This window comes from Onychostruthus taczanowskii, unplaced genomic scaffold, assembly GCF_017590055.1.
Source record: "Onychostruthus taczanowskii isolate IOZ18803 unplaced genomic scaffold, ASM1759005v1 scaffold94, whole genome shotgun sequence".
NCBI lineage: Eukaryota > Metazoa > Chordata > Aves > Passeriformes > Passeridae > Onychostruthus > Onychostruthus taczanowskii.
The window spans coordinates 325,756-351,513 of record NW_024507435.1 but is presented as its reverse complement, the minus strand read 5'-3'; the positions used below and the strand labels follow the sequence as shown (position 1 = coordinate 351,513).

At 38.2% G+C, this 25,758-nt stretch overlaps 1 protein-coding gene across 1 annotated transcript in view; it reads right to left on the bottom strand.

Annotated features, from left to right (window-relative positions):
• Positions 1-5,346: 5,346 nt before the first annotated feature.
• The window catches only part of DCDC2 (doublecortin domain containing 2), a 51,564-nt gene continuing 31,152 nt past the window's right edge, over positions 5,347-25,758 (bottom strand). Inside the window, exons 10-12 of the mRNA XM_041426747.1 lie at positions 18,019-18,119; positions 6,918-7,256; positions 5,347-5,655 (exon numbers count right to left, since the gene is read on the bottom strand). Of these exons, the coding sequence (XP_041282681.1) occupies positions 5,548-5,655; positions 6,918-7,256; positions 18,019-18,119 (548 nt within the window). The 3' untranslated portion in view covers positions 5,347-5,547. The remainder of the gene's footprint in view (positions 5,656-6,917; positions 7,257-18,018; positions 18,120-25,758) is intronic.

Below are 25,758 nucleotides of genomic sequence, written 5' to 3'. Positions count from 1 at the left end.
AGAATTTCCTCATATCTCAAGCATTGATTTTGTTGAGCTCCTTCGTTCTACAACATTCAACTGGTTCATCCACAAAACTACTTCAGGTGAAGGCTGGACTGCTTATTTCTCCCCCCTGAGGTTGGCTATTCCCATCTTCTCAAGCAGGAGTCCCAAAGACTCATACCACTTTACCTCTTCCCAAACAGACACAGTTTCTAGCCACTGGCATACTCACAGTGTGGGAAAGTCTTGCTCAGCTAGAGAGGAAAGGGGAATTGGGAGTTAATTTCTTAATGACAAATATATATAAGAAAAACCTAATTTTTAAAAAATAATTTGCTTAAAAATAAATAGTGTAATATTGGGGAGGAGGGGGGTGGTTTTAGAATTTGACAGAAATTATCTTATCAGGTGTAGCATTTAAATTGGAATATGCATTTCTAGAAATGCTTTTTCATTCTATTGTGTTGAACAGCCTTGAAGAAGAAGGAAACATAAATGGTTTAATATTTAAAACCTTAAAATCTGAACAGGATTTTTTTTTTAGTTTCTGATAGAGATAGGATGAGAAAGAAGAAAACAAGAATAGCCCTAAACTAAGAATTGAAAGCAATGCAGTGAGTTTTAAGAAAAGTACTTTCCCTTAGATTCTTATAAAACCTTTTGGTTTAGTGTCTCAACACAGTACTCCACTCTGGGGAAGAAGTCATGTTACTCTAAATGTAGTTCTGAATGTGAGCACAAACTGCTCTTTGCTGCCAAGCAGAGGGGCCTTGATGGCCTGGAGAAAGGGGCTGTCAGGGACTGCCTGCAGCTCAACCTGGGCAAGAGCCAAGTACAGCACCCAGGTGTTCAAACTGGTTCAAACACAGAAGAGCCAAGAAAAAAATGTATATGTGAATAAAATGGATTGAACACAGAAAGGTTCGAAAAATACCCCAAAACTTGACTAAAACCAAATGAAGTTAGATGTTGTGCCAAAAAAGTTGATATATTTATTTTAATAGTAAAAGAGGCAAATAGAAGGAAAAAGAAAGAAAGGAATAGAAGAAGGGGAAGGTGGGGATGACACAGGGATAGAGTGACTTGGATTAGGCAGAAACATATCACCCTCCCGAGGGTGCCAATGACATCTTGTTGCTCCCCTCCATCTGGTCTTTTTGGTGGTGAGGGTTCCCCTCCTCCTGCTGCTGAAAAGTATAGAATTCATTGGATTAATGTACATTTGGGCCAGGTGGGAATGCCCTCGTAACTCCCATGCAGGGAGCCAGTTTGACACTGTCCCTTGCAACACTGTGTATCTGCTGCATCCTGTTTCGGTGCTCTGGTGCAGGATCTGGAGACTCCTTTGCGGGGTTCTTTGACAGGCTACGACTGGCAGTGGGCCGCCTGCCAGAAGGGAGGGATGGGGGCACCTCCATGTCCTAGATCCTTGGTCTAGGCTGGTGGAGGGCCTGGCAGAGATGCAAAGGGCTGCCTTTCACCCTCCTTGGGCTGTGCCCCCAGAATGTGCAGTCAGCGTGCTGAGCTGGTGTAGGACCGGTGAGGGAGGGAGGAAGGTTCTGTAGTGTCTCTAAAGGAGCGGAGTGGGTTAGGAGCCACCAGAAACACCACCATATCCATGCTGGCAGTGCTGGGAGGAAAAACCTGCCTTGAAGGGCAGAGAGCTCAGGAGGGCAGAGGGTTCCAGCTTTGCCACAATCAGGCTGTAGATGCCAGATGGAGGCTCACCTGTGGCTTTGTAAGCACAGTCTGGTTCTTGCAGGACAGTCCCAAGCAATGCCATCTAACAACCCCATGTGGCAATGCTGGGGGACTTCGCTGCTCACCAGGTTAATACTAAAGACCTTTCAATGTTTTGGTGACACACGTTGCACTCTAGACTTGTACTTTCTTGTCCACTTCCTTATGGCCCCCATAGATTCCAGTAGCTCCCAGGCCAATATTTCCTTTTTACCTCAGTGTCTCAAGAATTCTGAGCTTGGTTCAGCAAATCACTGAAGTGTACACACAACATAAGAAAATACATCACCCTTTTTATGAGGTAATTACTAGGTTTTGATATATATAATATTATATAATCTTGTACAAACTTCAGCTACAACCAGTGACATTTTCCTATCACTAAGGTTATAAGAAGATTAAACTGTTAATATGCACATGAGTTATGTGTGCAGTGTGTGTGAGCACACAGCAAATGCCTGCAGTTTCAGCACTCACACACGTCTGTAAGTTGATAGATACAAACGTGCACACACTGAATAATCTACAGAGAGCAGATGGCTCCACTGTCTATTGCCATGTCCACAGCACTTCTTTAAATCAAAACTTAGATTGAAGGCTGTCAGCCACCCAGAACAAAACTTCCTTGAGTGCATCCCATTCAATCATTCTGATTGCAGCTACTTAGTAAACACCCCCTTCCTGGAGATACTTCATTTAGTATTTACATTTATTATCTAATGGTTATTTTAATGTACATTTGGGGTAATCAATTAAAATAGCCCAGAAACAATCCTTTCCCTGTATTTTCAAGGGATCAGAATACTCACACGTACTCTTTTATTCTTCTGCACACAGGTTTATTTCACTGTACTTTAGATGACACTGAGCAGTGATTATATTTTCCTTGTTTTCACTCATTGTTTTCCACAAACTAACTTTACTTTGGCTCTGACATGTCAAGGCACCAGAGCATTAGTTAAAATTCAATGAAAACTGCAGTCTTATAGGATTTAAGCCTATGCTTTAACGCTTTGCTGAAATTAGGAATCTCTGCAGGGAGACATGTAGAAGTTTGGTAACAAGTTTAACTGCACCATTAGTCTTACATTTATAAATATGTATCAGCTAAACTGTCAACATATTTTCTTTCACAGTTCCAATAGGAAAACTACCAAATCAGGGTTTTGTTTTGCTTTTGTTTTTGTTTAAGTTTTAATTATGGGAGAATCCTATCAGCTGCAAAATCACCAAATTCATAAAGTCAGTAACCCAAAGACAGATTTAACATCAAACAGGCCTTGAGATGAGAGAAAACACAGGAATATCTGTACTAGTTCTCTTTAATAGCAAATTGTTTTTAAAAATAAAAGCAAAACAAGAAAACAATTATTTAAAAAACACTCAGAATTGTTGTACATAAGCTTAATAAAATAACATTACATGAACTTTACAAAATAATGTATTTCTCAGGTAAAACTGAGTTAAGCCATCACACACAGCAGATCATGACAGAGGAACTATTATCAAGACCACCTGTATCATTCTAGTTTAATTTCTACTAGAATTATTTGTTAGGCATAAACTAGTTTCCCTAAATAAAAAGAACCTGATACAAAATTCATGTTGTCAATGTTGCAAGGTGAATGATAAAATGGTCATATCTCTATTTCCAAACAGTCTGATTTGCTTTTCTGAAGAAATGTATCCTGTCTTTCTTACAAGAGACCAGAGGGGGAAACATTTTCAAAGCTGAGTAACACACACAAGAATTTCATGTTCCTGTGAAGAAAAAGTATAACATTACATTTCCCTAGAATTTAGTTTAATCCTTTAAATTATTGATATCTGTAAGTCTTTTAAGCATGGAAAATACCAAATTTTTGGGAAAAAGGAAAGAAACGACAGCTCAGAAGCTATAAATAGAAACCAACAATAAAGGCACCTGTGTCATTTTACCTCACTATCACCCACAGTTATTTTACCCATTCTGTTTCAGGCTTTTGTTGTTGTTGTTGTTGTTGGGGCCGGGGGCAGAAGAGTTGGCTGGTTTTTACTTCTGCTTAACTATAAATGTCTTTTTAAATCCCAGAGAAATCAAATGTATTTGAGCATAGGCTTGATTGCTATCACAAAAAAAGGAGAAGCATGCATACTTTGCTTAAGAGCTTGGCTAAATTAGGAGCTTATTTTGAACAGATCACAAATGCAATATTCCCTTTGATCTTTGTCAGACAGCTCAACAGAAGCTACAGGTTTCACAGACAGAAGGTTTCAAGAAGGTTTCACAGACAATTCAGAGATGCCACAGGGCAAGCTGTTCTAACCCTGTTCATACATTTTTTAACATGTCTTTTATACCTACACTGCCAAAGTACAGAAATATGCTGAAGGATCTCCACAAATTTCTATTACGTTGGAAAAATATACTTAATAACTAGTAGAAGAAGGGAAGATGTTTGTTTGAGTTTCAGTTATGACAAGAGGCTCTTCACATTCCTTTAACAGTGCTTCGAGTTCAATTTGTTCATAAATGTAATTCTTGTATTAATAGCATGAAATCAACAAAAATGACACTAAGTTTCTTGTAGTAATAATTTACTAGCATTAATGATAAGGAAACCCACTATTTCTTTTGTATAATTAATAAAATTATGCTCAGGGCTGTATTTCTATGAACTACAAATTATTCCCATTACTAACAGAGAAATGATAAGAGCAATGGAATCAGTGTCATTAAGTGAACTAATACTGTGGATCAATGCCTTATTTACTAAAGCATATTAAGCCACAGCCTATCAGGAGACAGCTTGCTCAAAAGGATGATGACACACTTCCAACCATTAAGGCTATGCAAAGGGTTCATAAATGCAATAATTGTTCCTGACTTTTACAGAAAGCTGGGTGGGCTCATCCTGATATCTCACATATTAAAATGGCTCCATCAACAGCTATGGTTTCATGGAAATTTCAGTCTGAATCCAGATGTGTTTTTTTTTTTTAATTTCATTAATAAATTAAGCTTCTCTTAGACTGAATTACAAATCCATTCAAATTCAAATTTTTAAACTAATATACTATGTACTCTTCCTTTGTTTTTTGTTCATGATGACAATAATTCACTATTAGTGAATCAGTGCAGGACAATCAACAAAAATTTTGGTTTTAAATGGAAATAAGCTGCAGTATTGCAAGCTGTCCACATGTATTCAGAGTGCTAAATAAGTGCTATTTATGCATGCAAAAAAGTTAATAATTCTAATTAATACACTGAAGATAAACTATTTAGTGACATTGAACTTGTCCCTCATTACAGTAAAACATTTTCTGCAAGCATAAATCCATTAGGTGAGGAACATATTCTAGTTATATCCTAATGTTATACCTGGAAATTATACTTATCATGTGGAATTTTAGAGGAAAAACTACATATGTCCTACTTAAAATGTGAAAAATAGTTTCTTTTCATGAACAAATTGACATAGAAGTTTTGACATTGAATCTGGGTGAGTTTCTTTTCCTTTCCCTGGAACAGAGAAATTTTTGTGGTTGTTCTATTGCTACTAACTATCTGATACCACAGAATAGTTCATTTATTTCCAATACTACTATAAAGTACTCTTGTATTTCCCTCCTCAAATCCTATCAGAAAATCTCACCCTGTAAAAATAATTCTGTGTTCTTCTAGGAGATATAAATGCTTGTTTTTCACCAGTCCATAGAGCATCATCATCTCTCAACTCATTATGTGAGTACTTCCTTCCTTACCAATCACAAAAAATAACATGCTTTATGTCTAAAGTGTTATCCTTTTTCATTTTCTGCTCATGACATTTTTCTTCTTTATGCAACTGCTGCATAGTCATTGCTCTGGTCGTTCTTTTCACTATCTTGTGGGCTGGTGATTGTCACCCTTGGGCTTGTGGATGTTTTTTCAAGACCAGGATCAACCTCAGGAAAAAGGACAGGCACTGTTAACATCATAGGTACCAAAGATTTCACTTCATTTCAATACAGCATTAAGCTCTTCATATTAAAATTTCCACAAGGTGTTCTTAATGTGAAAAAAATGTTTTCCAAGAGGGACCATGTTAAAATTTTTTATACTTTTATATCTTCCAAAGGAGAAAGCACTCACACTAGAGGTTCCTCCCTACAGTTCTTTCATCAAGCATCCAGTTACCCACATACGCATTTAAAGTGAACGCTCACTCACTTTCTCCATTTCCATAAATAATTTCAGCTTATCTAAAACAAAAAAAACTTCAAATATATGAAGCACAGAATAAATTCAGAGCCCCAAAAATGTCATGTTACTCAGCTGTCTCAGTTGAAAAATATTCTTGTGTGTCATACAGGAACAGAAGAAAGCCCAGTTGCAAAGCGCAAGAACCCACTCCCAGTGTCACAGGAAGCAGAGGTAGAAACTCTTTTTCGGTAGGCAGGGAATGTGCAGCAATTTGCTCTGCTTCTGACACTCATGAATCCCACTCTTCCCAGACCTGGATTCTCCCTATCAAAAAAAACACTTTGTTTCCCACACTCTGTGAGCTGGTCAGTTCATTTGACAGTCAGGGGAGTTCTCCTTATTTATGTGGCTTGCATCCCTCCATCTAAGCCAACAGCATGTTACCATGTATCCTAAATTAACAGGGTATTTGCTTTTAAACTGACTAAAGCCCCTTGCTTTGAAGGATCTTGTACACATCCACTGTATTTTTCAATTTCTAAGAAAAAGAGATGAAACTTCCACAAAACAATGGCAAAAGCTCTTTATGAAATGCAACTTTTGTGGAAGTCAATTCATCAAAATAATGAGGCACTGGTGTCATGAACACACCCTTCTACTCTGTCCTAGAAGACAAAGTAGTGTAGAAATATATCATGATTCTGCTTTTCTGGAAACTGCAAGAATTTTTTTTTCATTACTTTTTTTTTTTTTTCAAAATTCAGCATACTAAGGAAAGTAGGAGATGAACATTCATCAAATAGTGAGAAACATCTGCTCTCTCAGTCAGAGGCCATATAATGTAATTACTGATGTAACTGATGTGTACAGATGAAAAACAACTTTTCCACAAACCAAAGTTCTAATAAATAGTCTCAGGACTTTATCAGAAATTCACTACTTAGAGACCAGATGAGAACCATAAGGCTGAGATGAATGAGGAACAATACTATAAGAAAAACAGTTTGAAAGAATAAACACTCACCTGGTTCTCAATGCCAGAATCCTCTTTTATTTCTTCTTCAGGCTGAAGATCACCTTGGTAGTTCAAATGCTCCATTCCCTCACCATTTCCTTCATTGTTTTTGCCATTTAAATGGATAAGTTCCTTTTCCTCTGCTTGGTCAACATTCTGTATTTCTCCTGCTTCATCTTCATAATTTGCCTTTAATTTCTTTTCATTTTTTTCCACTTCAATTCTTTCTTTAACAGTTTCCCCACTTTCCTCTCCATTCACTTCTGGATATTCTCCTTTATATGCCTCCTCTCCCCTGTCATCTTCCTCTTCTACATTTTCTTCTTCATCGACAGTTTCTGCTGGTCTCTGGTGAAAGGAAAAGCAGCAGCATTATGAGGTATTTTAAATCAGAATGCTGCATGCAATTCTGAAACATGACAGACATCAAATTCACAATTACATCATTACTGAGGAATAAGTACGCTAATTTGAGGTTTGTCTACGTGGACAGAAAATTATGCTCCTTTACTTACACTGCATAATGCCCTTTCATTCTTCATTTCCAAAATGTGTTGGTGAGATTTAAATTTATTACACGGAGTTTAATCCATTTGACCATACTCAAAACAACTGGAATGAGCTAAACTTAACTGACACAGCAACAATTTACTCTGTTCCATCTATTCCAGGTTCTCTGACTTTCTAGCATCTAGTACATACTTGTTTATAAAGTCCTGTCACAAGAAAATACCATGTATTACTAGCCTACAAACTGTTCACCAGAAGCGTTTTACCTATGGACCAGGCCATGCCATGACCATTGGTCTTGTCTTCTTTGAATACACAGAAAAGTAGTTAGAGAGATGAGGCAGACCTACCACTGGTCACTTCTAGGACATCATTCCCCTTCCCCAAGATCCCTGTGTGGGGTGGCTTGGTTAACTTTTGCTGGCCATTTGGCAGCAATTTTTTTCCTACACAGAATTGCACCAGCAGCCAGAAGAAACAAGATCTTGCCTCACCTTGTAGAAGAGTTATTGGAAACTCACTATGGATAAAACTGCTGGCAGCATCATCTCATGACAGCCTGGGAGATGGATGCACAAGTTGTCTGGTCTTTGTCATTTGCCCTCCAGTTTCAGCTTTGAAGAATCATCTGACTATTCAGTCCCCCAATGCTCCCACTTGCCAAGACTACCTACATACTTGTGATGAGGTATGAACGAAAATAAAGTGAAAAAATCCCACAGGAGCCACAAGGTATCTGCGTCCCACCCAACCTCATCAGACTCTAAATCTAAAGCAAACTAGCTGAGAGCAATAGATTATCTCCCAATCAAAATTGTTTGGAATTTTACCGTCCTGAGTAGCTCCTTTATGCAAGCAGCTATCTGTGACACAGAAGTAAGTTGACTTCTAAAAATTTCTTTTCCTCATTAGTCATAACATTTCAAAAGAATTCTCTCATCACCTTCAACGTATTAAGAGCCAGTACAGTAAGATCAAGAATTTATTGAAGCCTCTTGATGAAACATCTTGATTTTCCTTTGATATCTAAGTAGCAACATAAGACTTTATTATGCCAATGCACAATGCCATATTGGCACAGCTGCAAAAAGAATAAGTTCTTGTGTTGCAATAATTCACAGAATATGGAATTACCAGGAACATGGGTACACAACCAGGTAAATAGTGGCTCCATAAATGATTTTTGAAGTACAGTCATTTCTATGTGTTTTTTATTTAAGCCTTTCTGACTCACTTTCATCTAGTAACATCAAACTGGCCTTATTACCACTAAAATAAAACTTTAACAAGCCAAGTCTTTACAGAAGCCTTCAAAGAAGGCACCATCCAAAGCAAACTTGATTCAACCTTCATAACCTGCAGCACATAAAGATAGCAAAGAATCTGTAGATCGATAAATTCTCAGAAGTTACCTGCTACTCTTAGACATATCTACTAATTTTCTTTCAGTCTGCTAAGGAAATTAGCAGCTCTGGATTCTGTCAAGAAACAGGGGAGGGTGGGACAAATTAAATGCACCAGACACCACTAACTAAAAATGTGTTTGGTGTTACTTAATGACACTTACTTGCCATGACATTACACACACTAAATGAACACATTCTTTCTCAGTTAACTAATGTAGTCATCCAAGACATTACAATTTTCAGCTTTTTGGTAGTGGGTACAAGCAGAAGTGAATATATGCTTTTGCCTGCATGGCTTTAGTATGGTGGCTCATTCTGGACTGCAGAAGTGTGTAGGCTTTATGCCATGGTGTAAACATATGTATGCCAATGCTTTAACTGGTTTCACTGCTCTGGAAGCAGTCTTTGGAATGGAGGCAAAATGGACATTTGAGGGACAGTGACTTTCTAAAGTGCTATGCTAGCTAGACTCATTTGACCTTATCTGTCTAAAATAGGTGTGGATGCAAATTTTTGAAGAGTTAAATCTGAGCAACATAGAATATAACCACAGCACTATTGAACTGTACCCAGAAACTCACTGAAAGCTCACAGAGAATAGTACTGGCATGAAATAACATTCATATTCCAAAAAATTTAACTTGACCAATCAAGCTAAATTGCAAGAAAAATAATAGCAGAACACAAGATGAGTAGAACAATTCCCATCAGTGCAAGTATAATATTTTTATAGCAACTGAAAATTTCAAGATAGCTGAGCATATTACTACACTGTCATTATTATTACAGATAAAAATAAAAAGCCACATTTTCAGCTTTTCATTTGGAAAGCAAAACACATTCTTCATTTAATCTCCTTTCAAGCTACACTACATAAGAGTGGACATTTCAAACAAGTTAAAAATCAACATTGATTCAAAGACTTTTCACAAGGTAATCTGAAATATAGTATGGTTCCCACTGCATTGCAGAGCCAAAGGTAGCCTTTCAAATGTGGATATGACCATTGACTGTGCATTTCAGACTGCACAGCAGACCTAAGACAGGACTATAGGAAGGAAACTGAAGGCCAAAATCACCCACCAAATAGTACATTGCTCTTTACATAAAAAGTGTGATACTTTCTACTGAGATCTTATTGACCTACTCACTATGCATAAATTAGCATTCTTTATTTTAAGTACACTTTCTTCACTGAAAAAGAGGTATACTTAGAAAATTTTGGATCTTTCATATTTAGGGAAGGAGAATGTTTATCTGCATATATACATGCAGGGAAGAAAACAGAAAAAGGGAGAAAACCAGAGGTCTTAATAGTGCAAAGCCTGTAAGTGCTATACATGCTTAACTTTACCTTCTTGAACAATTTCAGTGATAGCAGTGATCCTGAAATAGTAAACTAAAACCTACGTTAAAGTACTTGGTAGTTCAGGGTGTAATGTAAAGTCCCCTGGAGCCACTGGGAACCTTTTCATTGAATTTGATGCAGTCCAGCCATACCTCCACCTACGACTGCACAAATTGCCTATTATATATGCACCAAAATTACCACAAACTGTGCTCCCTCAGTCAGAATAAAGCAGAATGGGCACACAGAAAGTAAAACAGGTGTGCTGACTACGACCTATCTATCCTTGCAGAAATTATCAGACTCAAGTCAGCAATGACCTTGTACACTGATGCGGAAGCAGTGACATTTCCCATCTTAGATTTTAGCTTTTCATCAGTCACTTTTTAAATAATCAAAATATTCTCAGTCAGAACTTCCTGTATGGAATGAATTGGATGGATAGCCAAGACAGATGTGGTACTGCTCTTCTTGTTGCTCAGAAGTCAAGTTCAGCCTCCGGCCATTGTGTTGGCTCACAGGAAGTTGTCCCTCACATCTGTGGTTCCTATAAAAGCTCAGGGCGTCTCAAATCCAGAGAAACAGCTCTGGATATATCTCCAGGTCTGAGTGCCTCTATCACCTCTATGCAACACAGTTACATCATAAGGATATCAAGGTTTGTAACAGAGAGCAAAAGGCACACCAAAAATATATGTTGGAAGAAACCAGCCAGTTGTAGCCCAGTGTAACTGAACATGGATACTGTAATGAACTACAGAATAAATGTTCCTGCATTAGTTTAGTCCCATATATGCACCTCGAAAAACAACAGCACAACTTGAAATTGGACTGGAGAAGCATTCCTATTCCTTAAGGTAATTTTCACAATCAAGTGAGTTCTAGAACAGGGAGCTTTTCCAGTCACTGTGCTAGATTATCCCAATTCCTCCTATAGCCAGAACTAATCATAACAAGGTTTGTAATTTTGCCTTTTGAATGGCTGGAAGAAAATAGGAAGTAACCTTCCTTTTTGCATTGCTGGATTCAGCTTTTAAGGGAAGGTGATGCTTTTGCAGTTCCATACTTGAAAGCACATTACTTAAAATAACTAGTTTTCAAACCATACCTGTGTGAATGTGAGAACAGTTCTTTGCTTTTCACGGGCTAGCAATAAAAAGACTCACTGACAAAAGACTTGTATATGCACATTGAAATGCATATTCAACCAAAGGCATGCAGAAAAACTGAAGCAGTTCTAAGCTTCTATCTGGAAATACGGACCCAGCTTGCCTTCTGGAAACCTCCTGACTTAACTAACAGGTTGATGAGAGCCAATTTCATTTTGCATTCAAGAAGTATGATTGCTTGACAGTATTTTTAATCTCAGCAAAAACAGAGTGTTTAAAAAAGAAAGACGTATTCTAATTACACTCATCATGCCATCTTTCATTAAGAGCTACATTACCAAATGCCATCATCACTCAAAAGCAGTAAGTCAGGAAATCTTCAGACATTGAAGCATTTGGCTTCTTTTCCTCTAGGGATGCTAATGCAAACCTCTCAGAAGGTTTGTACTGATACTGAAAAGTGCAGTATCACAAATCATTTAAGGCAGAAATTATTTTGTACCATTATTATAATGCATAATTTTGCTTTATTGAAGTAGTTTGGAAATGTGTATTTGGCTAATGGTCACAGCAGGCAAACAATGAGGTAGACAACAAAAATCTTAATGGTCATGAAGAGCAGCATGAATACATCTTACAAATGCAGCAACAGGAACACTTGACTTCAATTGCACCAAAGCTCTCCAGAACAGAGCTCCCCTGCTCCTACTCAGGAATGTTTTGTAGCAGCACTGCATAGATTCCAACAGCGAAACATTTTGTCCCTGAACCAGAAAGTGTTGCTAAGTGACAGCAGCCCTCTTTTCTTCCACATCATTTACAAAACCAAGGCTCTTGAAAACAAGCAAATGAATAGTTAAGGTTCAGCTGTCTTACACTTCCCACATAGCTCCCACATTTGCACAAAATGCACTGTTGTTCCTGAAGGCAAAAAGTCTTTATGCCCACAACATTTAAACTCCATCTTTTTCATGAGATGGGTGCCATTATTTATTTTTGTTTTTACAACACATACAGCACCTGAATCCACTGAGTCTAATTTTTCATAATGTCACAGCACCCAGAAGTCCAACTAGAATGAAAGGAAACTAAAGAACTTGAGGTGTAGGAAAAAACCCAGCTTTTCAAACTCCTCATTGGTTTCATTGTCTAATAACTGGAAGCATACTTCATTCCTCAATCATCAATGCAGCCATGACAGAGAAGCCAGCATCTTTGAGCACCGCCCTCTGGGGCCCCCAGCATTCAGAGGGATATAGACCTCTTCAATGAAGACAGGCTCAGAGAGTTGGGGGTGTTCAGTCTGGAGAAGAGAAGGTTGCAGAGAGACCTCACAGCACCTTCCAGGTCCTGAAAGGGGCCTTCGTGAAATCTGGAGAGGATCTTTTTACCAGGGTGTGTAGAGACAGGACCAAGGGGAATGACTTCAAACTGACAGAGGGCAGGGCTGTACTGGCTATTAGGAAGAAATTCCTTACTGTGAGGGTGGTGACAAACTGGAACAGGCTGCCCAGAGAAGCTGTGGATGCCCCATCCTTGGAAGTGTTCCATACCAGCATAATGAGACTCTGAACAACCTGGTCTAGTCAAAGGTGTCCCTGCCTGTGGTAGAGGGGTTGAAATGAGATGATTTTTAAGGTCCTTTTCAACCCAAACCATTGAAAAATTTTATGATCTTATAATAAAATTAGAAAAATATTTTCTAATATGTACCTAAGTAAAAAATACTTTTTCCCATCTACTTCAGTGACACTTAAGTTTATTTTTCCCCGTAATATTTGCATGCAAATTTTTCAATAAAATTTGCCTAAACTTCACTTCTTATAATATAGTATGATCTGCTGAACATACCTGTAATGAGAAAATTGTTAAGCACTTTACAAAAAGTCCTACTGAGACTGCAAAAATTCAAGTTATAGCAAGTAAGTTATGCAATTTGAGAAACTGCCTGCTCTAGGATTTCTGAAATTTTTAAAAACAGGGTTACACAGAAGAAACTTTTTTCAAAGTGGTATCAAAACTGGTCATACAAGAGATTTGCATTCCCAGGCTTCACTCAGAAGAAGTGAAGGCTCTTCAGCTGTTGGCCTCTAGAAATCAGGCATTGCTACTACAACTTCATAAATCACAGTCATCCAATGCAGATGATGCCTTGAGAAGGTGCCCTTGTACTGCCCAAGGTGTATCCATTAAGGTCTTATAATAAATACCTTATTCTTTAACTCTGTCTAGCCTCTGTTCTAAGTCAGCCTTCTCAAGGCACCACAGAAACCAAGGGAAAATCTCCCTTCTCATTCTCAACTGCAAAGAACCAATCAGAGTAAGTTTCCCTATCTAACACAGACAAACAATAACAACATTAAGTGTAAATCAGTGGAGCTGTAAGGAGAACATACAGTGGAAAATATTATCTGCTAGATTGTCAGCACTCAAAATTCATAAGGCTTAAATTACAGCTGCATCATTTGTAGCGAAATCTGAGCATAAGAAGTTCTGCATGCATTCTTTCCAAATGCCATTTTGAAATCCTTACTGATGTAGTGCAAAATGTTTCCTCGAGAAAAGTTGTAGCCTTTTTAATCAAAGAATGTCTCTTCAAACAGTCAGCCTGTTGTAATGTTGAATAAACATAAACTTCAACATTTTGCCTGCGGCAATGGGGAAGATAAACAGTTTATTCTGCTCACTGAGGTGAATCTTGGGTCTCTAAAGCAAAATGTGTACTCCATAATGAAAACTGCAAATGAAAGGTGCAAATTTTCTGCTACTGATGATATACTCCAGCTCCAGCTCACCTAGGGGAGATACACAACCTCACATCACATCACAGCCCAGGAAATGGGAAATAATGAGTGGAGGACTGCATTAATCAGTGGACATGTCTGTAAAAGTGGAAAACACATGGATAGTGAAAGAACCAAGAATGTGAACATCTACAGAAAAACTCCAAACCAGTGCCTATTAGATAAATTTATCACCAACTAATTTCTACAAATAAACACAGACGGAGCGAAGCAGATGGGGATGATGAATCTGGAGGGGGAAAATAACCCAAAGAACAAACCAAAACCGAAACCCAAATGGAATCTCTTTCTACATCACATCTTAAAAGCAAGTATCACATACCCCATGGCAAAGCAGGCTGGCACAACAACATGCCTGAATTCCTTATGGGGTCATGCACTGGATAACTTCAGATCTCATAACTCTCCTGCTTACTCCACCTCCCAAGGGCTCAGCATGGGAGAAGAAATGGAAATGGATAAAAAAGTGCAAACTTGCAGTATTATTTCAGTATTATCACTAGAAACTGCTGCTTTTATATTTTAGAACTTATACAGAATGAAAGAAAAAGAGTAGGTTTTTCTGAAAGCTTTAAAAGTTAGAAATTTTTCTCTCAAAGTTACTTTGAATATATTTGCATTATTAGCAGCAAATTCAAAGTAACACACTTAATTACTATCTCAAATAAAAAACTACTATTGTTTAGCTGCCTCCATGTCAAGAACCACCTTGTTCCCTTGCTATTTGCACAACTGGTTACATAGTCTGTCATCAGTCCCCATGAATATTGACACAGCGATGCAAACAACCAACTTGGAGTAAGCCTGCATGTCAAAAGAAGAAACTAATCATTTTGTATTTGGGAGCTGAAGTCTTGGTAAAGAATATAGAACAAAAAGGTCTGGTTTGGTTTAAGGCAAAATATTCATTTTTTCTTCCTTGATGTTCAATTACAACTGTCAGCTAGTCTGGAGTAAAGCAAAGCCTGTTCTTTTAATGTGTTTTCAGCTGGCAGACAGCATTTTACAGAACAGGACATAAGTGAGAGTCTAGCCAGTATAACGCTAGGTTTAGTTAATGGCTAATCTGGCATTTGTTCAACTGTGTATTTCAAACAGCAAGACAGAGAAGGTGCATAAAAAGAAAAAAATATGAAGCTCTATCTTCACCACTTCATTTATGTGGCTGATGGAAATGATAGCCTATCAGAAGTGTCAGCCTTCTAGTGAAAGCTGGCATGTAAATATTTATGCTTTATGCAAGATAGTCAAGCCCTGGCTGGCTGTCCTTTCCCATATTTCTAGCAATAACAGACACTGCAGTGCAGATAAGAAAAAGCTAAAAAGCTTTACATCACAGAATTTAAAACAATTTTAAGTGGTCATTAATATGAACCTGAACATGCAAAATGCTAAATGCTTCTAAGGTTAGAGTGACTTCAGTTATCCGGGAATAAAAACTACTCAGTGATACTCAGAAGGACATGGCTTCTTGTGAGATTACCAAGGAAACTATACATGAAATTTTAACATTATATATAAACCATGGCTTGTTTTGAAATAAATTTTGGTTCTTTGCTTGGCTTTTATGGAAAAATGAAAATCAGATTATTCATAGTGTGCATGACTGATTTTTTAATATTTTTCCCCATCAAATAAAACTGCCTGCAGTTGCTTGTCCAGATAGCAAAAGCTGTTGGTAACAAGTGAAAAATATTTCCATCTGAACATGATGAATGGACCTTGCTACAGGAGCTTAGAGGTATTCAGCAAGTTCCTAGCATTGCAAGCTTGCCAACACATCTGATGCTCAGTGGCAACTGTGTGAACAGTTCCACTGCAAACAGAGGAGTGGTAGTAGAGAGTTTTTCCCCTCCCTAGGGATGGTCACCACCCACAGGCAGAGGCAAACTAGGGAGACACACAGAGCTACTGCCTGTGTAGGATCTCTGTGGAGAAATAAGGCAGCTGCCTCCAGGGTTGGATTTCGTATGAATTGCAGTCAGCCTAAAAATTAAGGCCTGACAACCCAATTTACACAGCCAAATGTTCGACACTACCCACAGGAATTCTTTACACACTTCCAGAGGCCAATAAACAGGCTAATAATTTCTGAATTTGATTATTACACTGTCAAGAACAGAGTAGGATGTGCTTCAAGATGTCATAAGAAACAAAGATTAAGACAACAGCTGGCATGTTCTTCTCCAATGTCAGTGCTATCAATACAATAGAACACATCCTAATTATCACTACACCTCACCAGGACAACCACAATTAACAGGGCTGATGAGTGTTCAGGCAATGGTGTTCATCATATAAGACCCTGAAGCTGGGGCAGGTATGTGCTGTGAGAAGACACAGCTGTAGCATTCCTTCTGTCAAGGACCAAGACAGTCATGTTACTGTTGCCTCTATCACCTGATTCATGTGTCTTCAAGAACAATGCCTATAAAATATCTAAGTAAAATTCCTTCCCAGTGAAGTGAATAAATAATGAGAATGATCCTTCTTAGCAACAGGAGCCTAAGATAAAATCTGGGAATTTTTTTAGATGCTATGGTGTCAGTCTTCAAAGTGGCTAATAAGTTTGTACAACAACTATTTCCCCTCAGGTATTGTGTTTAAAAGTAGAACACAAGCTAAAGGTATATATGTCTAATATTCTTTTACACAGTACAAATAAATTGAAAAAAATCAGCCAACTAGACAATAAGCACTATTTAGTAAGCAATTAAATAGTGTTATAAGCTCTAGCCTGTAAACCTTCTAGTTTGTGGCTGTGCTGAACTTTCTCCTGTTTCTAAGTATCTCTCTTCTGCTGAGAAGGACTCAAAGCTGGACAAATACTCTAGATGCAACTTCAGAGACAAGCCAAGAAGGATAATCAGTGACCTTGATGTGCTGGCTGTGATTTTAGTAGCCCAGCCTGCACAGTCCACCTCAACCACACAGGGAGCACACCAACTCAACTTGCCAACCACAGGAGCGGCATGGCCTTTCTGCAGCTCCTTTCTAGCCCACCTGTCTCAAGACTACACTGAGAGTTAACTGCACTATAGGCGCCCAACCTTGTACCTCTCTTTCCTGTGGAACTTTATGAGGCTCAAGTCATCCTATTCCTTCAAGATGTTGAGATTGCTCTAAAAGACAGCTCTGCATTCACCTGATAATGACAGCTGGGCCTGACTAAGGCCATGTCCCCTGCCATCATCTGTGTGACCCATGAACATATTAGAATGTCTCAGTTCCAGTATCAAACCATGAGGACCACCATCTGTAAATAGGTGCCAGTTAAATCTCAACCAGGGAACCTTTTAAATCTCACCAACCAGCTGGTTTTTCACCTACCTTTTAGCCCACAAATCCAGTCCCTACCCTCATTAAGGATATTTTTCTCCCCATACTTACCACACTTCTTCCAGTTTCTCCTACAAATACAGAAGTCTATACTGAAAGCAAGAGAAAGGACAGTAACTGCTGTTACTGTTAGGTTCAATTTACCTATTCCTTGTATTATTTCAGTCCACAGGAGTGCAAATCAAAGTACCAAAAGGGGGATATAATCCTATATTTAGTTATCAAGACCTATTTATTGCACATAAATCTCAGGATTAAAAAATTGGCCAATGAAGCACCATGTTGCTCCAACAGAACAAAGTGCTATCAGCTTTAACAAAAATCGGATAAATCTGCACCTGTTGTGGTCCAGGACTGGAGGAATACTACTCTACTGCAGTATAAAGAGACTGCTATTCAGGTGAAGCTATTTGGTAGCATGTAACAGTAGGGAGTCCTGATTCTCTAAGGCTCTGTAAGAACTCTCAGAGCAGTTCTGAAGCTGATGAAAAGGTAACTGGCATTTGACATATTAACACAGAAAGGGAGATTTGATAAAGCTGCCATAAAAGAAGCAGTATTGCTTACAGTCTCCACAGAATTATTGATCACTACCTGGTCCAGTGGAACTTCCACAAGAGTATCTTCATCTTCTTGCACTTCAGCTGCCCCCCACATTTCAGACCCTTCTTCTCTGGCTTTGTAAATATCTTCACCTAAAATGGGAAAGATAGAGTGGAAGAAAGTGAAGTCCAATGGTGACACAGTGTGGCTCAACTACTGAACTGCACATTCAATTTTGCTTCTGAGAACAGCTTTCTGAGCTGACACATCATTCCCCACACAGTTCTTTCAAGGAAGTCTTCAGTCTCCCATTATTGACAACTGGTTTTTTGTTTTTCCTTTTAACAACAAATACTTACATACTACACCACCTGGGGAAGAGGGGAGAAAAGGCAAAGGGGAAAGGAACTGAACAAAGTCCTGCATCTGAATTTCCTTCACTTTGGGCAAAGGTCCAGAGTGAATCCAAACTAGGTATATTACAACAACATAATGCTTCTGTTTCTACAGTCAATTATAGTATCTTTTAGTAATGAGCATTATAACATACATCTATCAAAAATTTCAGCCTCTGAATCAAAACCAAACATGCTGAGCCAGGTCAGGGTTAAAAGATTAAAAGATTAAAAGAAACAGTTGGATTAGTTCTACTCCTCAACTCTGGGAACATGCAAGTAGAGCTATGGCTGAAACTTCACATTCACATTAAAAGGCACATACTCCTGGAAAACAAGGATTAATGGTTACATTTTGCAGATATTTTACACCATTTAGCTTAAGTAATTTCTTTTCCCTAGTATAAGGAGTAACTAGGGGTCTTTGAAGTTTCCAGCACAAGTCTTATGGTATCAGCTAATTAGGAAAGTGAATATAGGTACATACAGAAAACAATTTCCAAGTGATGCACAATCCTTTGTATTTACCCCTGAACAAAAAACAGCCCAGAAACTAAAGGCACAAGTTACTCAAAATCATCTCTCTCCATTGATCTAGGAAAGACGAAGATGTGTCCATATCCAACATAATATGTAATTACAGCAAGAAAGACAAAAAAGTATTTCTGCTGTTTCTGACTGCCTTCTAGCTCTTCATAAAAAGATCTGAACTTGGTAATATCAATTGACCATGCAAATTGGTCTACATTGCTGCATGCTGCTAAATGAACATCTTTAGTGTAGCACAGAACCACTTTGGTGGGAAAATAATTAATAAAACCCCAAGACCTAGAGAAATCCAGAGTCCATCCACATAACAAGTCAGCACTGACTACTCTGGTAGTTTTCCATTTACTTTTTCATCACTATGAGAGCCAAGGGAAGAGTTTGCCCCGGGAACATATTCTGAGGCATCACCACTGCAAATGGCTGACTGGAGGGGAGGTGTCAGATGGCCTTGGACAGTGGCCTGACAGCCACTGCCCAGAGGACCAGAAATGAAGGCCGTTCTCACAGTCTGAAATGAAGAGGCAGAAATGGGGGTTTCTATGGCACATCACAAGGAAATTCCAAAGTGGTACTGCTGGGTGCATCTTAGGAGAGAGATTTCCTAATGGATAGAGCAGCTTCATTACTCAGGCATGCTGGAACCTCCCCACCCTAACAAAAGATCCATATTACTACGTCCTCTGAAAGTACCCCAGTAGGAAATGCCAGAGGGGTCTTAGCATCATTGCTTGGACTCTTATCCTAAATAACTCACACATGTTTTTCAAGACCTCATTTTTGTACTTCACATGAAAATAATAATTTTCTTTTTTAGTTTCCTTTTTTCTTCAGATTTATTAAACACAATGCATGTGCATGGATGTTCCATTTAAACCAACTAAGGACATTCAATACTTGATGGCAGTATGATAAATCCTGGACAATCTACCTGTATATATCTCATTACAAATCCCCTTTGACACAAGACTTGTTTGGGTTTTTTGACAAAATCAGCAATAAAAACACAGAGTGGCTAAGGATAACAAAAAAATGCATCTGAACAGATGCTACTTGTACTTTTTCAAATAATCAATGCACTACACATTTCCCATTCTTCTGAGCTCTCTAAGAGACAGAATGTTCTGTTTCTCTTACCTGGTATTATCATTGCCTCTCACCACAGGCACTTGAGTTATAGATTTCCATCATATTCTGAGAGGAAAACATAATGTGTTCCCTAAAAGCCACCATGAAGACTCTCCTATTTCAAGGCTTTCCCCTAAATATGCAAGAAAATAACCTTGCCCTAGATTCTTTGCCTCACTGAACTAAAAAAAGTCAACTCAGTATCTGAAAGAACTGCATTTAATATCACCATCCTTCCATTTAGGCTCTCTAATAACACCTTTGCCTTCAAGGTCCCCAAGTCTTTCAACCAAAATGGGGACTGTCTGGCCTCTAGAGGTAAAAAGGATTTTGGTGCAAAGGCAATTTTCATCAGGTTTTTACGCCAGGGCAAAAGGAGGAGTACAAGGGAGATGAACATGTGTTAGCCCTGAAGGTCAAATCCACTCAAGAGCTGAGGATTCTTAATTTTGAAGCACCTGTTCTTAGAAGATCAGAGCAGGCTCAGGGATATGCTGAACAACCCAAGGAGACGGACATACAGTATTCTGAAAAATCTTACTCATGGAACCAGGAGGGAGCAGGAGAGAGGAAAGAAGACTGTAAGTTTCAGTAAGGAATCATATTTCTCATTTAAAAGAGAGTGCCCAAAAAGGTAGTAACAGCATGATTTCAGCAAGCAAAATCTGAAATCTCCACGGAATTTCCTCCAAGCACTTTCTAGCAGGTGTTTGCTCAGAAAGCTGGTCATAAATGAAAAGACATTAGTTGAAAAGAACTCTGCACAACACTGCAGCATCTCTTGGGGATACCATTGTTCACTGTCTTGCACAGAAAGCATTCTCAAGAGAAACAGCACTCCTTTCTTCCACAGACTGAAAACATTATTTAAGGAAAATAGAACATTTACAACAAAAGGGAAATTAATTATTTACCTCTGCACAAACATAAGAGAATGGAAGACAGATGTCCAAAATACGTGTACAGTCAGGGAAGCAATTAACACACTTAGGTCTGAAATGTGCAAAATTAGATGAAGAAAAAAATGACACTAACTGAAAAATGGGGAAGTTGTAATACTTGAAGAAAAAATTCCAAGGGAAATGGCAAGGAATGCAATTAGTCTTACATTAGGACACACACTGTTGTCTTTTGTTACAAAAAGTGAAAAGAAATACAAAAATTGCAAAATAATTTACATAAAATTAATTTGAATAAATGGAGCATTATGAAAATAGTTTAAAATGTTAACATTATTAGCATTGCTACTCTACAGCCAAAAGTATTTACATTTTCTGCATGTGAAGTTACAAATATCTGAAGGATGGAAGCTGAGTAAAAAGCCAACACATTTCTTGTTTGTTTAATTCTGTGTCAAGATCTTGTCAAGAGGAGTTTGCAGGCCACATTAATCACAATTATTGGTGCTCTGAGTTACTTCCAAGGAAATGTTTTCAGTTGGGTAACTTTGCCTCATATTTTATAGATAATGGTTTTTGGTTTAGGAAAAAAAAGCATGAAAAAATCTTATTGATGCAATATTTCACATCTCTGTGTCTGAACGATTAGTCAGTTTCTTCACATGTCTCTAAGGGAGAAAAACAAGAAAGCATTTTAGAAAATGCCATAAATTACATGAAGAAACATTTTTGCAAGTCTTCATCCTGTATTGTTATGGGCTTCTATTGCAATCTCTGTTGAAGCAGAAATATGTGGTGTACCCTGCTGAAAAGAAAAATTCCAGCACTTCCATTAAATGGGACATTCATGACTAATCCAAACAGTTCATACAAAATTGTAGATTAAACATGCTCCTCTTTAATGAGTCAGCTCTGATTTTCTTGTGCCTCAAACTACCTGAGAACTGACCACAGACAGGGCCATGGCAACACTGGGGCAGAAGAGCTCTGAAAGGGGATAAGAAAGGAAGGCATATCTCCCCGCAGCATTGCTGGTAAGTATAAACAGAGGATTTATTTCAGTTAGGTTCTCAGTTCTCAATGCCACAGCACGTGCAGCTTCTGTCAAGAAGCCAAGCAAAATATTACTGAAAGTTTTGTGATCTTCTGTGAGGATATTTTCCCATGGTGTCCAGACAAAAATAAGATACCAGAGTTTTTCAAGTTTTGCCAGTCACTGCATGACAATAGACTACCTTGAGCCAAAAATCAGCATTATTTCTTATACCCTCAACAGAGAGAGGGTAACCTAAACATCTCCTGTTATTTCTGATTATCTTACAGCAGGGTCATGTTGAGCAATTTAGGTAAAAAGGGGGGAAAAGAACCTGCAAAAGGGCAAAGAACAGATCATTCAAAAGGAGCAGCCAGGTGGAGAGAGAGAATATGCAGAGGCTGGAGGATAGAGACACTGAGGGCGATGATGAAGGCACAGTGATGTTAGAAAAAATATGTGGAATGAGGAACTGTATAAGAGCAAATAGAAAGATGAGGAAATAGTGGTGAGAAAAAGGGAAGCAATGAGAGGGGGAAAAAAGCCAAGTCAGCAGGTATCCAAGCCAATTTAAGCTTCCTAAAAGAATCTTCCTTCAGGAAAGCCTGCAAAGAGGAATGCTGTTGGACTACTACCTACCAGCAACTGAATGCCTATGTTCTGATATTACCACACACACAGAAGTGCAGCCAAAACAAAAAAAAAAAACCAAACCAGCAATGAAAAAATTCTCCTTGCTTTCAGGAAAGGAATTTTACTGATTTTTTGTTCATATTTATTTCTTCATCAAACAATACTTATTAACACTCTGGAGAGTGGAAAGAGTTCATACAGGATTTTTTGGTTTTGCGCTGAATGAAAACTGCAACCATAAGTACTTTCCTCTGGAGTATCTTCAAGAAATGTGCTCTCTCCCACCTCTTCTCCAGTTCCACAATCCCACAGAGAGAAAGAGTGATGAAATCTCAGGAGAATCCAGATGGCTTAGAGCTCTGAATTCCTTGAATTCTTATCAGGGTTACCAGGAAAGGGAACATTTGGAGCCTGGTAACAGCCCTGACAAAGAAAGGTAACTACTGCCTCAAAAAAGCCGTGGACCTACTCAACCTGCCCCAAGTAAATTCAAATTACATAGGTGTTGAAACACTGGCACCTACTTTATGGCCAACCTCTACAGCTAGGAGCAAGGATGCCATACAAATAGTAAGAACAAGAGAAATTCCAGCTGAAAAAGGCAGTGAAATTACAGGAGCAGGATGTTACCACTACACTTAGTCTTTAGTAATCAGGTCCAGAGGCTATGGGTGAGAGAAAGACACTGTGGTCAGGCTTGGATGAGAACCTTGGAAAGGATAATGACTGGTAAACAGGGGGTGAGTTTTCTGATTTTGTACTTGGCCAAGGTCTATCTCAAAGTACAGTCTCAGTACTCAGCTGCTTTCACCAAAGATGGAAGGTGGTACTGTATTCCTGCAGAGCTTTTCAGCTCTGACTTTGTTGCAAATGGATAAATAAAACCAATTCAATTTAAGAAATTTTAAGACTTCCTAATGACTTGCACAATGACTCTTAAAAGTGAAAGATACCCTGTCCTGGCCCTTACCCATGTCAGCTCTTGCTGGCTTTGCAGCCCTGGGGAATTCATTTGTGTGAAAGGGATTCTGCTGCACATTCAGGAGAATTTTCTAGCTATTACCTAGATCTTTTTTACTTCCTAATCTCCTGACAGGTACAGAACAGGTAAGTTACCAGCAAGAGCAAATTTATAAATGCCCAAAAGATTTTGACTAGCAACATTTCATTGGTCACATTTTAGTAGCTGTCTCAACACAGAAGTGTTCAGTGTATTGTGCATTCAGTTCAGCATGTAGAGAAAGAAACCACAAAGTGGTGCATGTACAACCAAGCAAGTCCTGGCTGAAATGGAAATAATTTTCTGTTTGATGCCATTCAGTATTTCAGCTGGAATTATTTTTCTACTCTTTGATAAACAAGGTTATATGACTTTATTAAATACCAATTAAGTTATATATAGCTCATAAGAAATCTGTACTTTTAAAACAGTTAAGCATAGGAATAAATGGCTTTTATTTAAGCTCCTTTCCTAAACATCATTAACTGTGAAATATTTATTGCAGCAAAATTTACAAAATTATAGAGATATTAATGCATTTCAAATTTTAAACTGATTGAAGTTTAGTAGTAGAAATTTTTAAAGTCATTGTAATAATAATCTGTCCTGAATATTTTGTGGAAATCTGAGGCATTTACTATGTGCAAGTCCTACAGGTAAGGAAGGAAGTTAGTGTGAATATAAAAAAAATTAATGTGACTTACAAAGAGGCTGCGTCATAAAAGCAGTAACTAAAATTAAAAACAAGATGTAAAAAATAAAAAAGTCGCTCATAAAATTGAATAGTTTGCAGTGAGGAGAAAGGAGGACATCTGTTTATGTCTGCATACAACATAATTTTATTTTCTCATTTTGTGTGTGTTTTGGGGTTTATTTAATTTAAAAGTATCACTGTTGAACAAGGCCCATTTCCAACAAAGAGCCACTGCCTTCGTGATAGTTTTGCATGTATGTTCATGCCTGTGAATCCTGTCATCAAAATGCAATGGAATTGAAAAGAACCTGCTAGCAATATACATATGAAACTGTTGAGAATATTAAAAAGTACATCTTTTTCTTCCCTTGATACTATTGCAGCCTCAAGTTTTTAAGCAATTGCTTCTTTTCTTTCGAACATTTTAAATCTGTAATATAATTTGATGCTATTAGAGAATGCTGGCATCTGATTACCTCAACAGAAACTGCAAAAGGTGCTTCTAGAGGTTGCCCTTGTATGCAGCACTCTCCCTTACTGATAGGAAATATGGTAATGCTGGAGCAAAGAAAAAGCTGGAATAACTTGTTCATCTTTATATGTCAACAGCTACAAAAATAAAGGACTGAGTATCATAATGCAAGGGTTTTTTCTTGCCTCTCCCTGTTTTGGCCCTTCATCCCACTAACTCTCCATGTTTCTAAGCATTCAATTTATTAATTGATTTACATTATATATCATTAAGGAAGGACATTTGCATTTTTAACTTAAGAAAGCAATTCTCATTCAGCCACATTTTTTTTTAATTCTGGGCCTGTTCCATAACTTGGCCTTCTCTTGAGTACAGTTGTGTGCCAGGGGCTAAACTGTCACTAAACAAATGCAAAAGCCCTGAAATGTCTGCCCTGGTCCCATAATTCCAAACTTTTACACCCTCCTGCTAAGAATTAAGTAGCATGATTTCCTGCTGATAAGTATGTATTTTCCTATTTAACATTTTGTGAAGTATTCACTTCCCTAAAAGCAAACCCAAAGAAACTTTGAATAAAGTGGCTGCAAGGTTTATCATTATCTTAGTTCCACACTGGCATTAGAACACTTTGGCTACCATGATCCAGCACTGTAACAATACACACCTACAGCAAAAAGGGTTCTCATTTCTTGCTACGGATTTGTCTCCTACTATGCAAGGAGTAAGCCAGCAGGCCTTGTGAAATCCCTGCAAAAGAGAAGCTCTCTCTTTCTTCAGCAATCATTTCATCCGCTTTGACAATACCAGAGTGATATGATCTGTGTTTTAACGGCAGATAGGTTTCTAAACTTAAAAGTTGTCAGCAGGAAAACATAGACAACAGCTTCAGCTCACAATGCAGAGTGGATATTCAGCAGCCCAGGTTTGTACTCTTTGGCAAGTTCATAATTTTACTGAAACCAATTCAGAGCAGGACAGCAATACTTGGGGT